Source organism: Herpailurus yagouaroundi, unplaced genomic scaffold (genome assembly GCF_014898765.1).
Source record: "Herpailurus yagouaroundi ecotype Mexico unplaced genomic scaffold, PumYag 222, whole genome shotgun sequence".
NCBI classification, from domain to species: domain Eukaryota; kingdom Metazoa; phylum Chordata; class Mammalia; order Carnivora; family Felidae; genus Herpailurus; species Herpailurus yagouaroundi.
In genome coordinates, this window is record NW_024412453.1 from 9,360,801 (window position 1) to 9,385,815 (window position 25,015).

Consider the following 25,015-nt stretch of genomic DNA (forward strand, 5'->3'; position numbering starts at 1 on the left):
ATCTTGTTGCTGGGTTCTATCATGCTGTCCCCATGCCAGCCCGAGATGGGCACGAAGGCGACAGCTTCAGAGTTGAAACTGATCTTTTTGACTTAGGCCTTCGTCTCCTTGCTGATCTCCTCAAAGCGTGCACGACTGTAAGGAGGTTCGTGATGTCTGTCATACTGACTGCCACAATGAGCTGCTTCACACCCAGTGTATAGACCAGCAGAACATGCTCACGGGTCAGCCCTTTATTGGAGATGCCAGGTTCAAACTCAGCTACACCACTTGCCACAATCAGCGCAGTCTGTGAGGTCTGTGAGGTGACTGATCATGTTCTTGATAAAGTCATGGTGACCTGGGGTATCGATGACGGTGAGGCGTAGTATTTCTTGGTCTCAAACTTCCACAGGGAGATGTCAGTGCTTCCTGCTCTGCCTTCAGCTTGTCCAGCACCCAGGCATACTTGAAGAAAAGTAGAAAAAAATAGAAAACAAAAAGAAAAAAATACGTAAGAATTAAATCTCTGTATCACAGATATGGAGATGTAAGAATTAGTACCAAGTTGTTTGATAGAAACCGACCTGGATTGCTCTGGTCTGAACTCAGATCACACAGGACTGTAATTGTTGAACAAATGAAACTTTGCTGAACCATCGGGATGTTCTGATCCAACACCGAGGTCATAAACCATATTGTCAATATTGACTCTAAAATAGGGTTGCACTATTATCTTTAGGGTAACTTGTTCTGTTGATTAAGTATTTTGGATCAATAAGTGATGTTGCACTTTTGACTGCTAAGTCTAAATCTAAGTCCCTCGGAGGTTATTTTATTCTCTGAGGTCACCCCAACCTAAATTGTTGGCCCATGGGGAGGTCTGTGGTCCCTATTGGTTGTACTGGTGTAGTCTCTTTGGGCCAGTGAATTAATGCTCTATAGGGTGCAGTTTCATGGATTGGAAGTAAGAGACAGTAAAACCCTCGTGTGGCCATTCATAGGAGTTCCTATTTAGGGAACAAGTGATTATGCGACCTTTGTACGGTCAGGATACCATGGCCGTGTAACGAATGTCCCTGGGCAGGCAGTGCCTCTAATACTAGAAATGCTAGAGGTGATGTTATTGGTAAACAGGTGGGGTCTGTGTTTGTGGAGTCCCTTTTACTTCTTTTAATCTTTTTTTGATTGCATACCTGTATTGGTTGACAACTGGTTTGATACTTACAGTTATTTTTATCTTCTTGTTAACTATCAGTGGTTATCGGCTCTGATATAAGCTTATGCAAGGAGAAACATTTCTTGTTACTCATACTAGCATTATTGCTTCTATTGTTCAATTAACCCAGTATTAAGTTAGGAATTGGTTGCATATTTTTGGTATTAAGACCTTATGATTGTATACCAATGCCTGAGCCCAACTAATAGTTCTGATGGCCACATCCCTCAGAGCCGCCTACAGCACACGAATCATATTCTTCTCCCTTCTAGGACAGGCTCGTTTCAATTCCTTACTGGAATTGGCCTATCCGGCACAGCCTTCTCCAGCCCCCAGGGTCAGCAGCGCCACAGAGGAGACCCTACCCCCACCTGTGTGGTTCAGAGTAGGTCCCGGGTCCTGTTCTTGGCTCCCCAGGCCCAGCTATTACTTCGTGGTACCTAACACAGGCTGTACTCACCTGGATGGCTGACTTAGAAAATCTTCATTCTTCATGGTCTCACCTTGAACACAAATGCAAGATGGCGGGGGGGGGGGGTGTGCCTCTGTCATGTCCTCTGCTCTATGCCCACGCCTGGTATACATTGGGTGCCCAGTAATGGTCTAGGTGAATAGGAACATTCAATGAGGGATTTTGTGTATGGTATTTTGATTCTACAGGGCTAACGACTCAAAATGGGATTCTGCTCCATTTCGGCTGAGGTTGGTTTGAGCAAATTCTGGTTCCAGGCTCTCCTATGAAATGGGGGAATGACCTTTCTGGAAATATTCATGATGTGTATATTGAAAGTTGACCTAATCCCCAACTGCTGAAAAAGAACACAGAGAAGCCAACTGTAAGTGGGCCATCTAATTTATAAAACATGATCATTTTTATTGTCATTGTAAAGAGGTGTGTCTCAACCAGAGTGTAACAAAATTACCACAACTTATTCCAAAAGAAAACTTTAATATAAGAGATTTTAGAAAATTAAACACATTTGTTTAAAAATTCTATTGTGTAAACTTTAACATAAGAGGGTAGTTAACATACTATTACACGTTTCAGAGCCAACCTGTGACCTGCTAGCCCCACTCACGTCCAGACAGTGCACGAGGCTCTAGATACGTTGCCATCTTACCCCCCTGCAGAGGGCTCACGGGGACCCAGACATTGGGGGTCCTTCCCCCAGGATGTGATGGCTCCTGCATTCCGAGATCTCCCTCCTCCGAGACATCCGTGTCTACTAAGGTAATCAGAGTGTTGTACCAAATGACTACACTGGGGATGGTGCCACTAAGGCTGTGGAGTAAAGCCATCCTTCCTAGGATGAATCCTTGATCATAAAAGCTCCTCAGGAGGTCCACACCCCCTCACTCCTGGAAACTCCTGCTCTCCAGCTGATTTCGGCCCCTCTGGGTGCAAATGTGCAATCTGCCATTTTGGATCCTTCCATGGCCCAGTCCCAGTTTTTGCAAGGGCCTCCCCCCTGCATGGCCTCTCTTGATGGTGATCAAGGATCTTCAAGGTGAAGGAGTGGCCACTCCATTAATTCATCGAGGTGGGAAGCAGACCCGCCCTGGTTCCAAGGGGAAGGGTGGTACCTGGACAGGTCGGTAGTGGTTTTCCAGTTATGATGAAGCATTCATGTGCCCCCAAGAACTGACCCCCTGGGCCTCAGGACACTAGTTCAGCCTGTTCTACCAGTGGGTGTGCTCATCCACGCTGTAGGCTCAACCGTCTTGTAGAGAAAGCGGATTTCTTTTTTCCGCTAAGGAAACTGATTCAGGATGGGGATTGGGATTTAGACACAGAAGTAAAGACCCTTGGGCCTAACTTCCAGCTATCAAAAATCCAGCCCGTACCCAGCAATGGCTCAAGGCTGACGGCAAGGGGTGAAACCCGGAGGGGAATGGGCCAAGGGGCATCGGGGCAGCGGCAGGGTGAGCTTGTAGCTGGTCTTCTCTGAGCAGGGGCTGGGGGGACCGGTGTTCCCCCCCCCCTTGCCTCCTGAGCCCGTAGCTGAAGTTGTATTTAAGAAACCTAATCAAGACCACGTGTTACAGAAACATGGAAATGAACTTTCTGGCACAGAAGTGTTAGATAAAATATACAGTGCTACAATTGTGCAAAATTAGCACAGAAGCCAAACCGAACAGCAAATATTTAATGTTCGCTTTAATGAAACAATGCAAAATACTTGCAAGAATGATCGCCGTGCGAGACCTTGCTCAGGAGCAGATGCCTGCCTGCGGGCAGCCCCTCCGGAGTCCTCCACGCGTGGCAGGCCCCAGTGAAACGCTGAGGAAAGCTCAAGACAATTACTGCCTGGGGGGTTGAGAGGGAGCCTGAGGTGTGACCCTTCGGGGACACTTCAGGGCCAGCCTGCTGTTGCTGCGCAGGCGGGGCCCTCGCAGTGTCTTTCTCTGGTGGCTCCGGGCGGAAAAGGGAGCCTGTTCTCTGCGTCAGGTCCACACCCCGGCAAGGCGAGTTGTTCCCGGGGGAGCAGAGCCCCTCACGGGAACGGGCTCTGCCCCTGGTACGGAGGGGCCAGAGGCTGAAGCATAAAGGCTTCTGGAAGAGCCTGGTGGGGAGGGTGGCTGCCGGGACCTCAGAGAATAAGGCCTGGCCTCCGTGTGGGGGGCTGGCTGGTGCCCCACGTGAAGGGGAGCGGGTGGAGTGGGGGTGGGGTGCGGTTCAAGGCCTAGAGACCTGGGCCTCAGGCTTACAAACTGTCCCCTGTGGAGCTGAGAGAAAAAGGGGACACTTAGTGTGACCCGGGTTCTGGGAGCTGGGCAATCAGGGTATTCTCTGAGCAACTGGCCTGGTGGCTCTTCGTTCCTGTTTCCTGCCTCTCGGCCGCAAAGTGGATCAATTACCAGGCCGGCCGTGCCTGTCGGCTCTCAGCATGGGCCACTGCTGCTGTATCCAGCCTGCGGTGTGGACAGGTTGGGCCGCCTCTTGTTTTGAAAGGCAGAAGCCACACCTGCCGGTCGGTGCCAACTCTGAGTGGTTCTCCGAGAACTCCACAGGGCCAAGCCACGGAGCAGAGCCTGGCGTGTGCAGTCACACCCCGTCCACAGACCATGGCCCGTACCCCTCTCTCTGTTCCCATCTCGTGCCAGGTGTCCTAATACGATGGGTTCCGTCTTTACACCTCAGTCAGGTGAGCCCTCTGTACCCAGAAAGCCCTCGCATGTGCCTCGTTATTGGTGCTAAAGGTAACGGGACAATGTCCTCTCCCAGGGGAACACTGCCGCCCCTTCCTCGGATGCCACCTTTGGAGGCACCAAACGATCTTACTGGATCCAGGAGACAGGAACGATTTCTGGTTCTTTCCTTCTGACAGGGCACGGGGCCGAGGGGGGCTTGTGCGTCCGATCCCAGCCTGCACCGGGCTGGACCCGGGTCTCTGGTTCTTTCTCCAGGAACGAGAATTCCACTGCTTCTCCATCCATCCCGCCTCACCAGACAGTAGGGCAGGGGGTCCTAAGCAGCTGGATAGACTGAACCACAGCTGAACATTCTCCGTGACTCCAGAGTTCAGGCTCGGAGGAGCTGCTGCCATGTGTCACGTCCGTGTCTGAACTGAAATCAGAGGCGGTGGTCTGTGTGTAGGGCCCATGCTCCATGAAGAGTTAAGCTTTAAAAGACCGGGATTCTCTGTAAGTGTTTATCCAGGCCTGGCATCTGTCTGTACAGTTCAGGGCACTTGGATCCCTGCACCGAGTGTCGAAGCCTGTTCCTGGGAGGGGTTTCAGAGAAGGTGGGGTCAGATTTACACGCAGACTGGTTTCAGGTCAGGTCCCCACCAGGCTGGGCGATCCGAACCCTTTGCCCGTGGGTGGGGATGGCGGCGTGGGGGGCGGGGCGGGGGGTGGTCAGACACAGGGGGCTCCACTCCGTATCTGATGCAAACAGGGGACAGCGCAGGGGTGGGTTCTGCTCCCAGGCCGGCAGTGCAGGACCGTCCCTCTGTGGGCACCACACACCTGCCTCCCACTGACCTAGGTGGAGGCAGGCCTGGGGCCGCTTGAGCTTTCAGATGGTCCCCGATTCAGTCGACGAGGACTCCGATGGCACAGCAAGCGACGGGGGCCGCCTGGCACCGTGGGGGCTGGAGCTGACAGCAAGGCATGTGCAGTGGGCACACTGGCCAACAACACCCCGTGGTGCCATTCGGGGACTTGGCGTCTCAGGGCCTCTGAACCCCCAGGAGCTGACGGCGGGGCCCCTCTGGCTTCCGACCGCCGTCAACAGGGCGTTCGTTCTGGACCGGGGCCTGGCTCACCTGACTGAACGTCCCCTCACAAGCAGCTCGGGCCCATCGGCTGCCCTGCAGAGCTGTGCGTCCGCGGTCCCCGCTTCCTTCTGGCGAGCAGGGGGTTGCACGCAGACCTTCCAGAGCTCCCCTCCACCGGGAAAAGGCTCGATGCTTACCGGGTGGCTTGCCAAGTCTCAGGCTGACGCGAGCAGCCCCAGGAGGCGGACGTCGTCAGCCTTCCACTGGCCATTTTTCACAAACACCTCAAGCCCCATCTTCCTCCTGCTCCGTCTCACATCTGATCTAGTATGTCAGCATTTCCCCCCGAAAGGCGCAAGCTCCGCGTGACTGTACGCACCAGCTGAGCCTGACAGTCGTGTGATTCTGGGCGTTGACACTGTGAAAGGGCTCTGGTTCTCAGGTGATCTGATGTGGGAGCAGTGGAGTGTGAGCCGGGCAGAGCTGCTCCTTTTCAGCCCCTTCCCCACTCCGCCTGCTCTGAGATGTGGCAATGAAAGAATCCGGGCCGGGGGCACCAAGAGCACGTGGGGGGTAGAGAGTCCAGCACGAGCGTGTCTTTGGGGAAGGACCACGATCTGTTCAGAGTGGACACGGTCCAAGTTCGCAGGGAGCCTCGCTGAGCGCCACAGGGCCCAGGTGCTAGGTGTGCAAGGCCCCGGGGCCACAGCCTCTTCCACGATGGTTCGCAGAACGGAATGTCTCTCATGACCTCGAGGCCTCTTGGCTAGTGAGGTCAAGGCCCTGGATTCTGGCCAGCCTAGGGTCCCTCCCTGGGTTGCTGCCGAGGGCTGGCCCAGATGGTGGAGGTGCCACCAAGCCCACGGAGGTGCGCGTGGGCCCAGGGCGGCCTCAGGTTTCCTACGTGGGCCGGTACTTCCAGAAGCCAACCCAGGAAGGCAGGGAAAGTGCTGCAAGCACCCCAGTTCAGCATCGCTAAGGGCTCCTTCACAAGGAGGCCGCGTCGGCCACTGCTGGCCACGGGGGCCACAGCAGGTTGTCTGATGACCACTGGTGGAGAGCAAAAAGGGAAGGGGGAAGACCTCCGGCTCTGCACCCCACGTGTCCAAAGGTTACAGCAGGCAGTGACATTAAAGGAAAAAGGGTAATAACAGTCCTTCTAATTCCCACGTGGGAAAGAGTCAAGACAAGGTTTCTGACCCAACGGAATCTCAGAGTTGTGCACGTCACCCAGCAGGCTGCGAGCTCGACCTGGCGCCCACCCTCCCGCTGCCCCGCGCCGGCCCTGGGAGAGTGTGCGTGTGACCGTCCAGCGAGGAGCCTCCTTGCCCTCTGAGACTGAGCAGTTTAATTAGGGTCCTGGAGCCGGTGGGGAGGGTGGGCTCCCTGGGGGGTCACCGGGTGGACACGGCTGTCACTCCAGGGAGTAAGGGACCAGCCGCTGCGGCCAGGCCGGACGCAGAGCTGCTGGGGAGAGGCAGCTGGCGCGGCACATAGGGCCCGAGTCTGGGATGCTGCTGAGGTCAGAGGTCGCCGCTCTGGGGCTCCACGTTGCGTGTCTCTCTGGGGTGACCTCGGGACAGCTTGGGGAAGCGGGAAGCCGCTTTGGGTCGGCTGTTCTTGGTCAGTGGTTCTCCGGGAGGAGTAATGTCGCTGTAAGACAGAGCAGGGGAGAATCTGATTAAGTCAGGGCTTCCAAATGCAAACGGCTCCAGGCGGGGCGTCCAACCAGCGGGGTGTGAGGACGGCAGGAGTGGTCTCAGAGGGGACAGTCGCTACCCAGCTCTGGTGAGTGCAACAGGGGAAATGGAAAACCCGGATCATGCGCATTTTCCGTCTTCAAAAGCCCCCGAGCGTTAGGTGTGCGTCCAACTAGCGTTGGGGGGGGGGTTAGCTCTGGCCCCAGTTTGAAGGCTGTGAAAGAACAGGCCGGCCGTGGCTTTCCTCCCCCGTCGTCACTGAAGCGTGCCCTGGCTGGGAGACGAGAGAAAAAGAAAATGCTTTGGAGAACATTGCATTTAACGTCAAGGAGGGTGTAGCAAAAACGGGCGCTTCTGGTGGAACTCATCCTGAGAGAATAACCCGGATTTAGACCAATGTCTAATTATGAGGACGCGCCTCACGGCGTTGTGTCGAAGAGCCAAGGAGCCACCAGAGTCCAACTGGGACGATTACTTGGTTTCAAATGGTCTACGTGACAGCAGGACAGCAGAAGCGCTACAGACTGGGGAGGGCGGGTCATGAGGACCCAGGACGCAACGGGAAGGGCGTGCGACCTACCAGGCACAGGAAGAACCTGTGGGATGTGTCACTTTGTCCCTCTGTTGCGTGGTTGAGCACCCATGTGGGCGGGACCCTGTTCAAGCCCCTGCAGCTACAACAGTGGACAAAACCCCCAGGCCCCAGGGAAGGTGGACGTTACACGTAAGATAAGTCACAGAGGTGGCCAGAGCAGCAATGGGCAGGAGGCTGTGGCCCCCAGGAGGGCAGGAGCTGCCCGACAGGGTGTGCGGGCCCAGGCGGGAGGCTTTTGGCTCCCGGGGACAGGGTGGAGGGCTGTGAGGTGGCCCCGCCTGCAGGCTCTCGCCAGGGGAGGCCACGGTCCGGATGCACTTAAAGTGACCCCTGTCTGCCAGGTGGAGGGGGGACTTGAGAGGTCCAGGCTGTGGCCATGAACGCAGAGGTGGAGAACTCGGTCTTATTTCCTACGGTTCTTGTAACCTGTGACCCCCTACTTAGTGGCTTTAATGCAAAATGTACCGTCTTATGGTTGTGGACGCTGCACGTCCAAAACGGTCTCACGGAGCTCAGCAGAGAGCGGCGGCACTGCTGGCTCCTTCCGGAGGCACCGGCCGAGAGTGCTTCCTCGGTGCTTCCAGTTCTTTCTCGCTGCTCAAAGGACCTTTGCGATCACACGAGGCCCACTTAAGCCCTCTGCCTTTTTCAAGACCCTTAACCACATCTGCGGAGTCCCCTGCACCACGTAAGGGGACACAGTCCTAAGTTCTGGGCACTGGGACGTGGACGTACTTGGGGTCACCCTGTCTGGCAAAGACTGAGATCTGAATAGTGGAATCATTAAGATTTGGTACTTGAACAACAGTGCTCTCTGAAGGGTGAGCTTAAGCTGGTCAAAAATGAGAAGAAAAACTTCTACGGTACACATCTTACTGGCACAAAACACCTGCAAAAAAACAGGCTGAGATGAAACTCAGGTCATGAGCCTCCCTGTGCCAGCACCTTCCCAGATGTGTGACCTGGGTCCCCCCAGACTCTGCAACGGAAGACGGCCCATCTACCGAGGAGCACAGAGGCTCGGCAGGACCGAGGCCACCCAGGTGTAGGTGGCAGACCCGGTCAGCCGGGCCCCATCTAGATGACTTAGGGGATGGCTCACGTTCAAAAAGAATCTGCCTCTGCCCCCGGGGGTCCCGGTGAGTTCTGCGCAGTCTCCCAATTCCTTCCTGCCACTCGGCAGTGGTCCTGCTTACAGTGATCTGATTGTCACGCCGGTTCAGGGACATAGGCGTTGTGCTCAGTGAGACGTCCCTTGTTGAGGACAACATCTCCAGTACAAAATGAAAACTTCCTTCGAGTGTCTCCCTTCTCCCTCAGGAGTCGCGGGGGGGGGGGGGGGGAGGTGATGCTCTGCTCTGTGTGCAGAGGGAGAGGACACACATGACCTTGAACAAGGGTGAGCTGTGGCTCCTCATTCCTGCGGCCTGGCCAGCTGCTTAGCCACACAACCCTCCTTCAGAAGGACATTTGGCCATAGGCCCAAGGGCACCCTGTCCTTCTCTGTCGGTCTTACCTGAGTTACCAAAAGGCCTCTTCATCCCAGAAGGCGCCTTACATGATGGGTAGAAGATGCTGGAAGGAATCGTGGTGCTCACAGGAGGACTTGGATATAAATGTCATTTGAAACTACCCCTCCACCCCGCCCCTGTTCAAGATCCAGGGTCCAAGTGGCTGCCCCTCGCTCTGTGGCCACCCTTATTGGGCACGACATGCGAGGGAGGGGTGAGTCCTGCCAGAGCCTGTTGGCCCTGAGGTAAGTGACTCTCGGGAGGGAGAGTTACAAGGCAGTAGGAACATCATTCTGTCGAGAAATGGCATCCGCTGTGTGGGGACGCAACCTAGCCTTTGGCATTAGGGCCGGGCTGGGAGGTCCCAATCCTGCGGCCCACGGGCAGGGCGCCTTGCTGTCTGAGCCTCGTTCCCCTACCTGTCACAGGGGGATGAGCATGTGGCCGTCAGGATGCTGTGGCCAGGAATGGGGAGTCGGCCACATGGAAAGCCACAGGCTGGCTGCATTTCTTCAGGCAAGTGCCTTGTTCTTGAACCTTAGCTCCCAGGACACACTAAAGGTGGAGCTATTTTGAGAGTTCCAGGGACAGTTAGCCACTCTGACCACGTGAGTTATGTTGCCAGATACTGTGCTAGGTAGAAAGGGGCCCCAGCCCCACGTGGGACAGGCAGGGCGGACCCCGGAGAAGTTGCCCCAGCAGGGATAAACACAGGGTGTTGTGAGCAGGGCACCAGACTGGGTCATCGCAGTGGGTAGAGGAGGAAGAGCTGAAAAGGATGAGAAGAGAGTTGTGTGATTCATGGTGCAAAGGGCCCTGGGCCAGGAGGGGTGGGGTGGGAGCCCGCCAGACACGGCCAGCTGCTTCTCCTCAGGAGGCAGGATTTTCCACGGGGCTGCAGTGAGGTATCACTGGGATGATGCGTGTGGCCTCTCAGAGTTGCCGCTGGGGCTGAGGGCCTGACCGTGAACGTAGGTGGGACAGGGGCCAGACTGGGGCCAGGGACAGCTCCATCCTCAGGGCCACGGCAAGCGGTGACCATGAGCTAAGCTGCACTGCTGGTTGCGATGGGCAGAAGCTTTTGCAGTGACTTCCGTAAACCCAGAGCCGTGGAGGCCACTGGAGGAGGGCGGCTGGCCTCACATACTGAGTGTGTGACCTCCGGAGAAAGTCCGGGGGGCAGGAAGCTGTAGTAACAGCTGGGGAGACCGAGAAGCAGTTGGGTAAGAGCTGGAAGCCCCTAAGGCCACAGTTTTTGTAGGTCAAAAACTGTCCCAAATAGTGGCCATTTTGCACGTTGTCTCTGGAGAAACGTCCACTTTAGTGCCGAGATGGTCCTGTCACTGGGGAAACGCAAATGAAAACCACAATAAGGTCTCGCCTCATACCTGTCAGAATGGCATTTCTCACAAGACACCGAGTTTTGCTGAGCAAGTGTGGGCCCGGAAGCCTTGCAGGCTGTCGGTGGGAGTATCAAACGCTACGGCTGCTACGGGAGACGGCATGGAGCTTCCTTGAACGATTATAGAGGGAAGCACCGCATAGTCCAGCCATCCCTCGGGGTGTGTACCCGAAAGAACTGAAATCGGGATCCTGAAAAGGTATCTGCACCCCCGGGCTTGCGGCAGCCTTACGCACAACAGCCAAGACCTGCAAACGAGCTAAGTGCCTGCGGCTGATGAATGGATGAAGAAAACGTGTACACGTATGACGGGATGTCACTCAGCCTTAAAGGAAATTCTGACCCATGCGACCCCACGGATGGACCCGGGGGACATTATGCTAAGTGAGGGGAGTCTGCAGAGAGTACAACTCCCTGGGATTCCACTTACAAGTGGTGTGGAAAGCGGTCACAGTCCCGGAATCAAGAGTGGAACAGCAGTTTCCTGAGTGCAGACTTAGGAAGCAAACCCGGATCCTTTCTAGAGCCCTTCGCTGCAACACTGGCCCTGTGAACCCCCAAGAACGTACTGCACTCTTAAAATGGAGCAGGGTAGATCACATGTTCTTACCACCGTACAATGATTTTTATGTCAAACACTGGCAATTGAATAGTATGGGAAGACCGGAGACAGTGGGTCTGTTTCACCCGGGAGAAGCAGGGGGTGCGGTGCCTGGAGCACAGCTGAGCTCCCTCTGAGAGGGAAGGAGAGCTGCCCACTCCCTGGGTCCTTTCCCTTGAGAGTGCTGGGGCCAAGGTTGTTGCACAGGCCAGTCCAGGGAGGCGGGAAGCCTCACACTGATGGAGACCCCCTGAAATAAGGCAGATTATTGCTGGTGCTACTGTTGTTTTTACTTTATTGATTTTGAGAGGGAGACAGAGCACATGAGCTGGGGGAGGAGCAGAGAGAGTGGAGCCTGATGCAGGGCTGGAATCTATGAACCATGAGATCTTGGCCTGAGCAGAAGTCAACAGCCAGATGCTTAACCGACTGAGCCACCCAGGTGCCCCAAGGTAATCTTTTTAGATCTACTTCAGCACGAAGGGGCGTCTCTCCTCTGTTCTGCGTCTCCTGGGAGACCATGACCTTGTCCCCTTGCCTGGGTAGAAAAAGCAGGGGACCTGAGGACAGAAATCTTGCACTGTATCATTTACCAGCTGGACTACCTGGACAGGTCACTGATGCACCCTGGGATTCCGAGTCCCCTCCATAAGCTGGATCATAGTAAAAACTGCCATTCAGACAAGTGAATTACAAAAGGAGCCAAAATCTGAAAAGACATTTCTCCAAGGACAATATCCAAATAACCCAGAAGCACGCAAAAAGATGCTCAACGTCATCGGCTTTCGGAACGCGCACATCCAAACCGTAATGAAGTCTCACTCTGCAGCCCCAAGGTGGCTGCAACAAATGTTGGGGAGGATGTGGAGAAAGCAGAACCCCACTACCCACTGGCGCGAATGCTAAGTGTGGTGGCTGCTTTGGAAGACGGTCCAGCCGTTCCTCAACTGACTACAGTGACCGCAGGACCTGGCAGCTCTCGACGCTTGCCGAAGAGAAATGAAAACACGTCCGATGCAGAAAGCTGGACGTTGAGCGTTAGTCAGAATGGCCAAAAAGCGTCAACAACCCAAACATCAGCAGAATGGAGGACGTGGCCTAGCCGTACAAGGCAGTGTTGTCAGTCAGCTGCAGCAGTAATGAAACTCTGCTCCGAGTGACAAGTGGCAGAGAACTCCGCTCCAGAACACCGCTGCGGCCACGCGTTCGGAGAGCGGCAAATGCAAGGAAAGGACTCTGACCTTCCTTTACCTTAAAAGCAGAAAATAAAACTCCCCCGTGAACGACGTCCCCTCTCTACTAGCAAGTAAAGTCACAGTGTGATCAAGGAGGAGAAGCTGAGGCCCGGAGTGTTCTGTACAAAAAGATCTTGTTAAAATTCTTCTCTTCCTTTCGCATCCCCACAGGACCCAGTTCACTCTCACACCTAACAGGAGAGCACATGGGTCTTGCCAGTGTGGGGTCTTTACTTCCTTAGGCCCCTGTGTCACGGAACACCTAGGAATCCGTGTTCCCCCCCCACGCAGGGGGCACGTGCTAAGTGACCTCTCAGGCCAAACAAAACCCCTCGGGGGGAAAGGGGAACGGGGCCGCCTCCATGCGGGACGCAGCAGGGCCAAACCTTGCAAACGCCTGCTGTAATGGATGCCAGCCTCCAAAGTCTGCGTACTCGGTGACTCCATTCGTCCAGATAGCGTGATCCGGAGAAACAGGAAGCATGTGGCTGCCGGGAGCCGGGGAGATACGGGGTTCCTTCAGGACGTGATAAAAATGTAATTTGTGCATGCTGGAAGTGCCTGAATTGCATGGAACACGGACTACATCTCAAGGCCGGTTTAACAAAATGCACAAAAAAGGTCAAGGAAGGACGCTGCAGGACCCTCTCTGGCAGGTCTGTGTGACAGAGCACGACACCGTTTTGGGTGCTTGATAAAAGTCCCCTCCTGCCACCTCCAGCAGGGCTCATCTCGCCTCGGACAAGATGGCTCCCAGGTCCAAGTGGAGTCCTGTCCTTCTGGTCCTGGTGGAGCCATCCTGGGGTTCATGCGGGGATGGAATGTTCCAACCAGTGGGCGGGAGGCCAGGGAGAACATGGTGGAGAAGCTTCCTGCCCCCGGCCCGCAAAACGTGGACTTCCTGGGCCAAAGGGATGCACTGTCATGGAGACGGGGAGCTCGGTGGGAACATCACGTCCCGGTGATGGACACTGTGCACCTAGCACTCAGCTGGAGCCTGGCCCAGGCCCTCAGCTGGAAGGGAGTACTGCTGATCACCCAGGACACAGCCCAGATGTCCCCCACGTACGTACTCCTTGACGTGTAGGGTCTTTTGGACCTGACGTGTCCACTTGGCAAACCTTTCAGAAACTCCCTCTTCTGCTCCCGCTGTCTACTGTCGCGGCACCAAAGGAATCCACGTCTGCGTGAGTAGTACATGCCGGGAGCCCTAGGATTGCCCGTTCTTTTTAATAAGCCACTGGGGTGCTTCATCGTGGCATCCTAGGCCCCAGCACATGGGTGCCATCGATCCGATGGTCTCAGCCGCTCATCAGTGAAAAATGGCCACCGAGAGAGATTTGCTTTTCATTTCGCTTATAAACCAAGTGTAGAGACCCGGTCAATATTCCATTTGCTGGGAGCTGCCTTCCATAGCTGGGGGGTGGCTTCACATGGCCGCTGCCACGCTGGACCCTGGAGCACTTGTGGGACCGAGCTGTTTGCTGCTGGAGCTGTGGCCATTTATTCCATCTGGAGCATTTTTAATTTCACTTACTGTATTATCTGTGACTGGCTCCTTTTTTCTTTTTTTATCTCATTACGACTCTCACAGATATCCTCCAGTTTTTTCAAGTCTAATGAGCATTGTTATGACCATGAAATTCTCTACCGACATATGACTTGTATCCATCTCATCTGTGACTCTGTGCTGTGCTTTCCTCTGGAACATAGTCTTCTGTCTCCTCCGGTCCAACTCTGTGTCCCGTGTGTTGGAATGTCAGCTACATCTCGTGCTCTCGGAAGTAACGGTCTTAGGAATAAGGGGTGCTGTAGGCCTTGCAGTGCAGGGTCCCCTGGCCCCCAGAACCCGGCGCTCCGAGGGGTGTTTCCTCTGCGAGCTGCATGCACCCGGTTTTGTCCGGGCTGCTGCCTCCTTCAGTCCAGTCACCTGCAGAGGCTCTCCTGGCCTGCTGGGGGCGCTGTTCGGTCCCAGGGCATGGCGTGCACTGTCAAGGAAGTCTGCTTCCAGCCTCCACAGGGCCTGCCCCCACTGCCACCCGGGTGAGGCCCCGCAGAGCGCGGTGTGGCAGACGTGGTGTTGGCAAGGTGTGCACCGGTCTTCTGGGGGAGGGGACCCGCAGCACGGGGACTGGGGGCAGGTGACCGGAAAGGGCCCATCTGCCGAAGCGCAGGGGGGTGAGGCTCGGCGTAAGCAAGTTGGGTGGTGGATGCTGGCCTCTCACTGGTCCCAGCAGATGGTCCCGTGTGGGGGTGGGGGACAGAGATGGCACCCGCCAGCTCCTTTGTTCCTGGCGGATCCTCCCTGGGACCTGCTTTGAGGTGAGTACATAACTGCCCCCCCCCCCCCCCGCCCCCGGCAGGCCCCAGGCATTATTCAAACTGCTGCTTCTATGCCCTATTTCCATGGGCTGTTTGTCCAGTTCTCTCTTTAGGGGTGGAGACTCCGTTTCCTGTCTCCCAGAAGCTGGTGATTTAAAAATTACGGGCTTTAAACCCCTCTGGTTTTAAAACTCCCAGAATTCAGCACATACCACTTTCAAAGCCAAAGGTTACGGGAGTTCGTCTTCCTCCTTCAGGCTCCCTGGTGTGACTGTCCATTTCTTGCCCTTCTCCACAGCCGCTGCCCCCTCCTGACCGTGGACAGCAAGGGCCTGTTTCGTTCCCCACCACGTCTCTGCCCTTTGCTGTCCAATTTAATGCATCGTCTTCTCTGCCAGTACCTGCAGAGTCTGTGGGTTATTTATGCTGATGTACCGTCCAGTTGTACCCATGGGACAAGGTAAGCTTAGGGTTTTCTAACTCCACCACCTTCCCAGCGTCTCCTCCAACACCTCCCTCAAGCTGGGGTTCTCCACCCTGGGTACCCTTACGAATCACCAGTGGGACACAGAAATAAGAAGTCCTATGGCACCGTGCAGGGCTTGACCTCTGTCTTACTAGACCCCTTCCGGGTGGATCCAGTGCGTGCGCCACGGCTGTGAGCCACAGATGGAAAGTAACCAAGTCACTTGGGGGTGATTCTGCAAACCGGAAGAGTGGCTAAAAGGAGAACTGTTCCATTTATCCTTGAGGTCAAGGGCAGGTATTGTGGTGAGATGGCAAAGCGGTTGAACGTCTGATTGTATCTGGACCTTCTGGAGAAAGAATTTTAAGCTCTCCTTGGAAGAGGGCAGATCTGAGCACGGTCCGTGAAGGCTGGCGGGTATGAGATCCACATGGCTGGTGAAGATTTTCTGGTGTTTTCCTGGCCGATGTGTGCCCTGTCTCACCATTCAAGACCAGATCAGGATTCATCCAAGGAACGAGACGACCATCAGAAGACGAAAAGGCTCTGTTCCCCTCACCAAAATGGCACTTTGCTTACAGGGATGCCTCGCGCAGCTCAAGAGGAAGACAGGCTTAGATCGTTCTCTACGGTGCCCCCAAGCCTTTCCACCTCGAGGGTTCAACTAAACGTTTATGTGCATTTCAGTATAACCAGCCATTCCAAGTTTCTCTTACAGCTTTCTCTCAAGTCTCATGAAAATGCCATTCAAATAAGAAGCATCCCACGTATAAAGAGACAGTGACTCCATCTTCCTGAAAAAGGTAAATAAGGCAAAAGATACTCCCTTCTCCGTCTTCCTTATCTCCACTCTTCAGCTTCAGTATACTTTGGGACTAAATTATTTTCTTGAGTAAGAAACACAAAAAGTGGTGCAAAATAAAAAAGCATGCAGAGATAAACGTAGGAAGTGAGTCTTCCCACCCCCTTCCTCCGGGCCACCAGTTATTTTTCAGTGTATCTTTCTAGAACGATCCATTGCATATAGAGCATGTACATAAAGACAGGTGAGGGTGTGTGCGCGTATATACTGTTTGTCTCTCCCTGTCTCAAAAATAAACATTAAAAAAAAAAAAATAGCAGAGCATGAACGAGGGAGGGTCAGAGAGAGAGGGAGACACAGAATCTGAAACAGGCTCTAGGCTCTGAGCTGTCAGCCCAGAGCCCGACGGGGGGCTTGAACTCACGGACCACGAGATCGTGACCTGAGCCGAAGTCGGACGCTTAACCGACTGAGCCACCCAGGCGCCCATTTGCTATTTTTAAAAGTGGAAACGTGTGCACTGTGCTCCTGCTTTTTCCCCTGAAAGACGTACCGTGGCGAGTTTTCCATCCCACCCCAGGCAGGTCAGCCTCAAGAGTCTAGGGATCGGCAAAGTTCTGAGTGAAGTCAACATTTCAGGCTCTGTGGGCCACTCCCGTGACAACTACTCAGCCCTTGGAGCGTAAAGACGCCACAGACAGTCCGTGACTGAATGTGTGTGGCTGTGTTCCAGCACAATTTAGAGAAACGGGCAGTGGGTAGGATCGGGCTGGTGGACCACACTCTACAGCCAGGGAGCAGCTGTATCCGTCCGTGGCTGCACGACACCAAGACGGCACGGCCTGCCGGCCCCAAGCACGAGGACCAGCAATGGGCTCTCTCCTTTAGGAGTATGTGACCGCCAACAAAATCACCAGCCAACAGGTCTCACGCTAAACGCTGGAACAGACTTTGCCTGGTGACTCTCCTGTCCCCCCTGAGCATCACCCAGGACACCAACATGCCAGTCCCCGGGATCACCTCAGGCTGATGCAAGCAGTTTTTGTTTTTAGAGATGGTTGTGGAGGTGGAGAGCTATGAAGATGCAGGAGGCAGGGGGTAGCGGACACACCGGCCTTAGGGCTGGGCTCCTCGGACAAGGAACGAAACCCTGCTCCAACCCCTTCCCAGCTATGTGGGACTCAGAAGACACTAATGCTCAGTAGCTTCAGGGGGCCTGGCACCCAGAGACTCCAATGGCACAGATGATGAAAAAAACTGTTTAGGTCAAGGTCCTACCCCAGGATTTTCCTATGTCCCCAAGAAACCATCATCTAACATAAAGCCGAATGCTATGATTAATACGCAGCTATAGGTGTGGCCATAAGTCCCAAGATATTACATGATCTGTCCGTGCTCGCCCCTCTGGGCCCTCCTCTCCTTGTCCTGGCTGCTCCTTGTTGAAATGCCTGCCCAGATGCCCTTACAGGGCCCACTTCTCCCTTGTGAGAAGTCGGCCCTGACCCCTCGCCGGCAGGTACAATCACCTGTTCGAGTTTCTGCCCCCAAGCAAACCAAGGCCCCAGGAGAGCAGGACTTCCCTGGTCCTACCGCTGGCTGTGCCCAAGCACCTGCTTGCCCACACTGCTGCTCCAGTGAGACCCGGCACCTTCCGGAAGCATACACGGCCAGAGACGAGCAAGAGCTGGACAGAACCAGGCCCACCCTGAGTTCCCCAGGGCTGAGCCAAGAGCGAGGCTCATACAGGGCGGTGGAGTCCAGGAACGCCACCTCTCCCCAGCAGCGCCCCGTGGCGCTGGGACCAGATGGGCGCTGGGCCCTGCCCACTGTCCTGGCAAGGTCGTGGGGCTGGGGGGGGGGGGGGGCTTCAGTTCAAGCCACCTTGGAGAACTTCTCGTGGGCACCAGACAGAAGTAACTCCCAGAGGGCTCACCCTCCGGGCACACAGCTTGCAGGGGAGGGAAACCGCAAGCAACCATCTGTGCGCACCCACTGGAGCCAGGCGGCAATGGCACAGTCACTGCAGCATGAGGAGGTGCCAGGGCTGGGGGAGGGCCAGCCGGGCGCGGGGCCGTGGGCCTCGGAGCGCTCGCTGAAGGGAAGCAAACTTCTGAGCCTGCCGTGTGGCTGGCCACATGCCAGGCCTTAGGTCTTGTTTAACTGAGGAAGCAGACCGCCAAGGGCAGGTCTCCGCTCAGGGACGGAGAGACCCGGGCCAAGTTCCCCAGCCCCTTGTGCCCCCCTCTGTTAGGTGACGGGAGGGGCAAGTGAGTTAACACACCTGAGGTGCTGAGAGCAGGCTCCGCCCCACAGAGGTTTAAGGGAGATGGTCCCGCTCCCACCTTTAGTAAGTCCATTTCTAGAGGAGGGCCCTGAGGCTCAGAGAGGACCGGCAGTGAGGGGCGGCCCATCCGGGCACAGCGCCCGCACTCCCCGCACAGTCTCCCCTGTACCGGCCGTTTTTCTGGGCGCACCGACTCCACGCAGCCGGCCCCACGCGGCTCGAGGAAGAGGAGCCGCCAGCCTGGGTTCGAATCCTGAGGGACCAGGTGGGAGGGACTCCCGCACCCTGAGTGTCAGGCCCCTCGCTGCTTCAGTGGGGCTTCAAAAGCAGAGGGCCCCGCGTGAGCGATTGTCCAGAAGGACTGAGAGCGAGGAGAGCAGCGGGCCTGGCCCTCGGCCGGCAGCACACCAGCCGTGTTTCGCCGGAAAGCAGCCGGGCAAGGTGCGTTCTGCCCCGGAGCCCGAGAAGGGGGTCTTTCCAGGTCAGGCAGAGAAGGAGGGCTCTGTGCCGCCCTCCTACGCATAGAGCGGGCAGAACGTGCCGCAGCCACACTGCGCTTTTAGCCCTGGCGCGACAGGGCAGCCCTCGCTGCCTTCCGGGGGGGCGGGGTGTGAAGAGGGGAGGTGGCCGGGGCCAAGAAGGCCCGGACGCTGGGGTCAGGGGTCAGGCCTGGAACCTCAGGCAAGCCCCTCCCCCCACCGACCCATGACTCGCTCCCCTGGGAGCCGGCAACAAGGGTAGCTACCTTCCGGGGCTGCGGCCCGACCAGAAGGGGCCGGGGCAGCGTCTCCTACGGGTCCACAGACGGGGGGTGGGGACGGGCAGGAGGCCCCGGAGAACGGACAGCTCTGATGACCACGGTCACCGCCCCCAATTATTTTGTGACGGCCACGCATCCGTTCCGTCTTCAGCCCCACCCCTGCTCACACAGCCGTGGCTGCCCGGAGCCTGGGCCCGGAGACCGGACTCCCGTCCCCTCGGGCTCGCCAGACCGGGGCGCTGCTGGCGGTGGGAGGAAGGGGCGGCCGCACGTGGCACGAGTCCCGCACCGTTGGACCTGGGGTGGGGGGAGGCTGCCTCCCCCGAGGTGAACCAAGTGAGGGACTGAGGCGCAGGGTGAGGACACGGGGAGGTCTCCCTCCCGCTAAGGTCCAGCCCTCCCTTTGCTCCCTGGGCCATTTTCCTGCCGTCTGGACTCGGCCCAGCCCGGGGTCGTCCTCTGGCATCGGACAGCCTTTGGGAGCGCCGTTCCGTGGGCAAGCCCTGGGGAGGCCTGGTAGAGGACGGGACCTTTAAGGTCTCGGAGGCCCCAGCAGAGCCCCGTGTGGTGGTGACACTGCCTAGTCTGACAGATCCCGCTGCTGCGTTTTGAAAACCAAACAAGCCATTCTGAGAACGGTGGGCGGGCCCCGGGCCGGGGCAGACCAAGCTCCTCACGGAGGTGACGGAAGACGAGGCGCGCAGCTGTGCGGAAAGAGCTCCGGCCACATGTCAGACACTGTGTGCGGCATCGGCGGGAGGCCGCTGGCTATCCCAGGGGTCCGAGATGGCACCTGTGAATGGGTCCTGGGCACGGAGGACCAAGGAAGTGGAAAGGAAGGTCGCCAGAGTCCCCCTTGAGAAGGGTGTCAGCATCCTGTGACAGAAGAGGCTCGCGGAGGGCGAGGACCTGCCCGGGACGCCCAAAACTGGAAAGGGCTGCCTGAGTCCCAGACGCAATTCCCTTCCACACGTCGCTGCCTCCTGGACACAGTGCAGAGGATGCTCCCGTCAAGGGTGCCGAGATCCGGTTCCGTGTGCCCTCCTGCCTGGTGCACCTTCCCCTGGGGCTTCTGGGTGGGGGTTCGTCTTGAAACTCCCTGGCTCTTCCTCCTCCGTCCTCTCTGCTGCTCCCTCTCAGGGCCCGACTTCTACAAGGCGGGCGGGGGTCTCTTTCCTCAGCCACTTTGCCCAGTCTCCTAGCATGACGTGCCACCAACACGCGGTGACCCCTGTAAGTCGGTTCCCAGCCCAGACCTCCATCCTGAAGGTCGGGCTCTTACACTGAGGGCCCTTCACCATTTCCCCTGGGATATCTGACCAGCATCTCAGGTGTAACGTGTCCCAAGCCACCTCCTCGACTCCCCCATGGCCATCCCCACTTTATAAATGGCAACTGTCTCCTTCGTGTCCCCTACACCAGCAACCGTAGCACCGTCCTGATTCCTCTCTCTTCATGCCCCAATCGACCCAGTGGCAAATCCCATCCTCCCTACTTCCAGAGCACCTCCTGAATCAGTGCTGTCTGCCCACACCAGCCCGGCCCAGCCGCCCTCTCCTGACGCCCGAGTGGCCACATGATCCTCCACCTGGCCTCTCTGCTCCCTTCTCGATCCCACATCCTCATTCACAACAGAGCTCTTCCCTGTGGCGGCTCCCGTTTCACTCCACGTGGCAGCCAGCGTCTTCCCTGGACTCCGTGGCCCTATGTGACTGGGCCTCCTCCTTGCCTCCCTGACTGCCCTGCCTCTTCCCCCTTGTTCACTCTGCTCCTGATCCTGGCTGCCTGCTGTGGCCAAGAAAGCTCTGCCTCAGGGCCTTGGCACATGCTGTTTCCTCTGCCTGAGACATCCCTCAGGTCTCCACACAGTGTCAAACTCTCCTGGTGGCCTGCCGCGGCCGTACGCAACACCTCCCCACCAGGCCCCTTCCCCACGCACCCCCATGGGATGTCTTTGGCCATTTTATTTTTCTCCGTAGCAATTACCATCTGACAGATCCCCCTTTACTTCTTCATTTAACGTGTCTCTCCTCCACTAGAATATGCATGAGGGCAGGGACATTCATTCACTGCTGAGTAAATACTAGTATCTGAAATGGTCCCAAGTAGGCACACGGCAGTATTTGCTGAGGGACGGGGGGACGGATGGAGGACTCTTGCTCTGGTCCACACCTGCTCACGTGCTTCTAGGGCTGCAGGCTGCTCTCCCACCCCAGCCCCGGGCGCAGCGGCTGTGCCTGTCCCTGGAGCCCTGGCAGAGCGGGGGGGGGGGGGGGGGGGGGGGGGACTGCCTTAGCCCGGTCTTACCTTTTAGAGTTTAGACTAATTATCTCTCTGTATTTTACATATTTTAAGGCAATCCTAATCATTTATATTTAAAATTCCTGTAAAAAATTTACACGCACAGAAATAGGTGCTTAAATGCTTCGTTTCTCATTGAGTTTTCTTGGTTTTCCAGTCAAAACGACCGCTTTAACGGCAGGGGTTCTACGTGTAGTAAGACGTAAAGATTCCCCCCCTTAGTTCTGTTTACAGTGACCCATCTGTATTTCTAGGCTGCTCGCATTATGCTGCTTGGGTGGAACCAAGGCTGGAAAGGGGGGCTTCGTTTCTCCTCCACGGAGCTCCACACCGACGCCGGGCCGGGTGGTTCTGTGTTCCCTGCGTCAATCCCCACGGCCACGTTGTGAGGTCTGGGTGATTAGCAACTTTCTGTGGATGAAGAAATGGGAGGCACAGAGGGAACACTGCCCAGGGTCATGGAGCTGAGAGACTGACTGGGAAGTTGCCCCACTTTCCACTGTGCACGTGCAGACTGGAGGCCAAAACGACAAACTTCGGTCCCCACCAAAGCATAGGTCTCGCCCTTATTGTCAAATTCCCCCAAATACCTGGGCTGCTCAGGCTCCCCAAGGACTCGCCACTTCCTGATGTTTCTTTACTCAGAAGCGACTTGCACCCTAAGGTGGTCACAGACCTCCAACCTCTGCCTCCTGGCAACGAGCCAGACCCGAGACGGCCCGTGTCCTGCTGAGGCTGGAGGAGGCAGCGGGGGGACTAGAAGATGACCCGGCCTGGCACCTGCAGGGCTTTGGTGGCTCAGCTGGACAGAGTGGGGGCCTGTCTGTGTCTGATGAGGAAACCGGCCCAGGAGCCCCTATGCCCCGAAGGAGGAAGGGGGCTTACCTGCCCTGGCTAAGGGGCTCGGGGCCGCTCCCTGTATGCCGGCTGTGCCAGGGGGCCGCCCCCAGTGCCGTCACAGCAGGAGGCAGGCAGACCCCTCCCCCGACCGCTCCTCCTGCCCCTCCCCGAGCCTCCAGGCTGACCCACAACTCCCTGCGGCCAGAGACACGGCTGGTTTGGTCTTAGAGCCTGGCGTGGTGCCTGGGGCCTGACGGGGGAGAGGAGTCGCGGCGAGGAGTTTTAAACGAAGGAATGAATCTCCAAGTAGAGGGACCGCAGGTCTCATTTTCACCCTGGCACCCCCGGCACGGCTGTACTGATGTAACACAAAAAAGACTTTACATCAAAAAAGGTACAAGAGACGAGGAAGGCCGTTCCAGGTTAAGAAAAGGTTCAATATAGCAAAGAGGCGGAACAGTTACAAACATTCACCCATCAATAACGGTCCACCAAAATATGCCAAAATGGACAAAAGTCAAAGGAGGAACCGTTCTACAATTATAGGTGAAGAATTCCGTATCCACTGTTAATCATGCACAGAATCACCAGACAGAAGTAGAGGCCCGAACAGCCAACTGACAGATGCACACAGGACCCCACCCAGCAACGGCCGATTCTTAAGCGCACGAGGGATGTTTTCCAGCGTAGACCGTATGTTAGCCCACAGAACAGATCTCAAGCGATTTAAGAATTATCTTCTCGGGCTGCAACAGGATGAAGTCAGAAATCATGAACAGAAGGAAAACTGGAAAATTCACCTATCTGTGGAAATTCAAACGCTCTCAAACAACCTGATGGATCAAAGAAGAAATCGCAAGGGACATCAGAAACTGCTTCCAGCTGAATGGAAATGAAAACACACCATACCCAAACCTCTGGGATCCAGTGAAACCAGTGCTGAGGCGGAAGTTTACAGCTATGAACGCTCGCCTTAAAAAAAACAGATCTAAGATCGACAACGTAACTTTACACCTTCAGGAAGCAGAAAAGGAACAAACTGAACCCACAGTTCGCAGGAGGAAGAAAATGATAAAGGTGAGAGCAGAGACAGACAAAATAGGAAAGGGAGAAGAAGGAGACAAAATTAATGAAACTAAGAAAGTTGGTTCTTTGAGAAGATCCACAAAATTGACAAACCTTCAGCAAGATGGACCAAAGGCGGGGAAGGCTCAAATGACCAAAACGCGAAATGAAAATGGGGACATGACCACTGATGCTACAGAAACAAAAATGACCATGAGAATGCTGCGAATGACTGTGTGCCATACGTTGAATAACTGAGGTGAAACGGACCAATTCTTAGAAACACAAAGCTTACCAAGACTGAATCCAAAAAATAAAAAATCCAAAGAGACCTGTCCTGGTAAGAGGATGGGATCAGTGATCCAGAGTCTGACCAAGGCCAGGCCTGCAGCTAATGGCTTCACTGGGGAATTCTGCCAAACATTTAAAGGACTAACGACAACCCTTCTCAAACTTTCCCCGAACATCGAAGAGGAGGGAGCACTTCCTAACTCCTTCTACGAGGCCAGCATTGCCCTGGTGACGAGCTGAAGACACTACAAGAAAACTGAAGACCAGTATCCCTGATGAACACTGATGCCAGATTCTTCAGCAAAATACTGGCAACCTAAATTCAGGAGCATATAAAAGGATCCTACACCATGATCAAGTAGGATTTATTCCTGGATTGCAAGGATAGTTCAACAGACAAAAATCACTCACAGTGTAATATACCACATCCCCAGAATGAAGGGGGGGAAGTGATCATCTCAACAGATGCAGAAAAAGGATTAAACAGAATGCGACACGTCTGCAGCAAAAACACCCTTGATTTCCGAAGCACAACCCGGTGCCTGGCCATGAGGTAACCCTCTTAGCAGCCCCGAGAGGGAGGATGTACAGTTGTGCCCACGTTTTGGAGCAGGTAACTGAGACCCAGGAAGGTCCAGTAACCTCCCCCTGCGCACAGGCCTGTTGAGCAACAGGACTTAGACCACGCGCAGGAAGCCATGCCTGTGTCGTGGACGGTAATTATCATGGAAGCAGCAACAGAGACGGCAGGAATGTGCACCACGTTCACGATGGGCCAGGCAGTGGCCCGGGGTCAGGCCTCACTCCAGCACAACCAGGCATGGGCTACTGATAACTGCATTTTACAGACAAGGGATCTGAGGCCAGAAGAGGTGAAGGACCTCGTTCTAGGGCCGGAGTCTCCCGGCCCTCGGTCACTGTCCTACACTGTCTGCCAAGGTGAGGACCAACCTCCCTCTTTTTATTTATTTATTTATTTGTTTATTTATTTATTTATTTTTAATTTTTTTTTTAACGTTTATTTATTTTTTTGGGACAGAGAGAGACAGAGCATGAACGGGGGAGGGGCATAGAGAGAGGGAGACACAGAATCAGAAACAGGGTCCAGGCTCTGAGCCATCAGCCCAGAGCCCGACGCGGGGCTCGAACTCACAGACCGCGAGATCGTGACCTGGCTGAAGTCGGACGCTTAACCGACTGCGCCACCCAGGCGCCCCAACCAACCTCCCTCTTTAACGTACACATCTGAATCATAAAGCCGTCCTTCCTTGCGCAGATCACCCTGGAGGACGTTGCTGCCGACTGTTCAGTGCAGAAGTTGGCAAGCTTTTTCTCTACAGGGCCAGACAGTGAGGAGTTTAGGCTGCAAAAGTCATACGGGCTCTGATACTCATCTCTGCCATTGCCATGTCGCAGCGG

The 25,015-nt window shown here is 55.7% G+C and overlaps 1 protein-coding gene across 4 annotated transcripts in view; it reads right to left on the reverse strand.

The window, feature by feature from the left end:
* Positions 1 to 218: 218 nt before the first annotated feature.
* SNX29 (sorting nexin 29) overlaps positions 219 to 25,015 on the reverse strand; it is a 506,664-nt gene continuing 481,867 nt past the window's right edge. For 2 of the 4 annotated variants that reach the window (XM_040459016.1, XM_040459013.1), the window contains one exon: positions 2,034 to 7,074. In XM_040459016.1, the coding sequence (XP_040314950.1) occupies positions 6,945 to 7,074 (130 nt within the window). In that variant the 3' untranslated portion in view covers positions 2,034 to 6,944. Of the gene's footprint in view, positions 448 to 2,033; positions 7,396 to 25,015 lie in introns of those variants that run through there. The other 2 variants (XM_040459014.1, XM_040459015.1) reach the window with 2 other exon arrangements.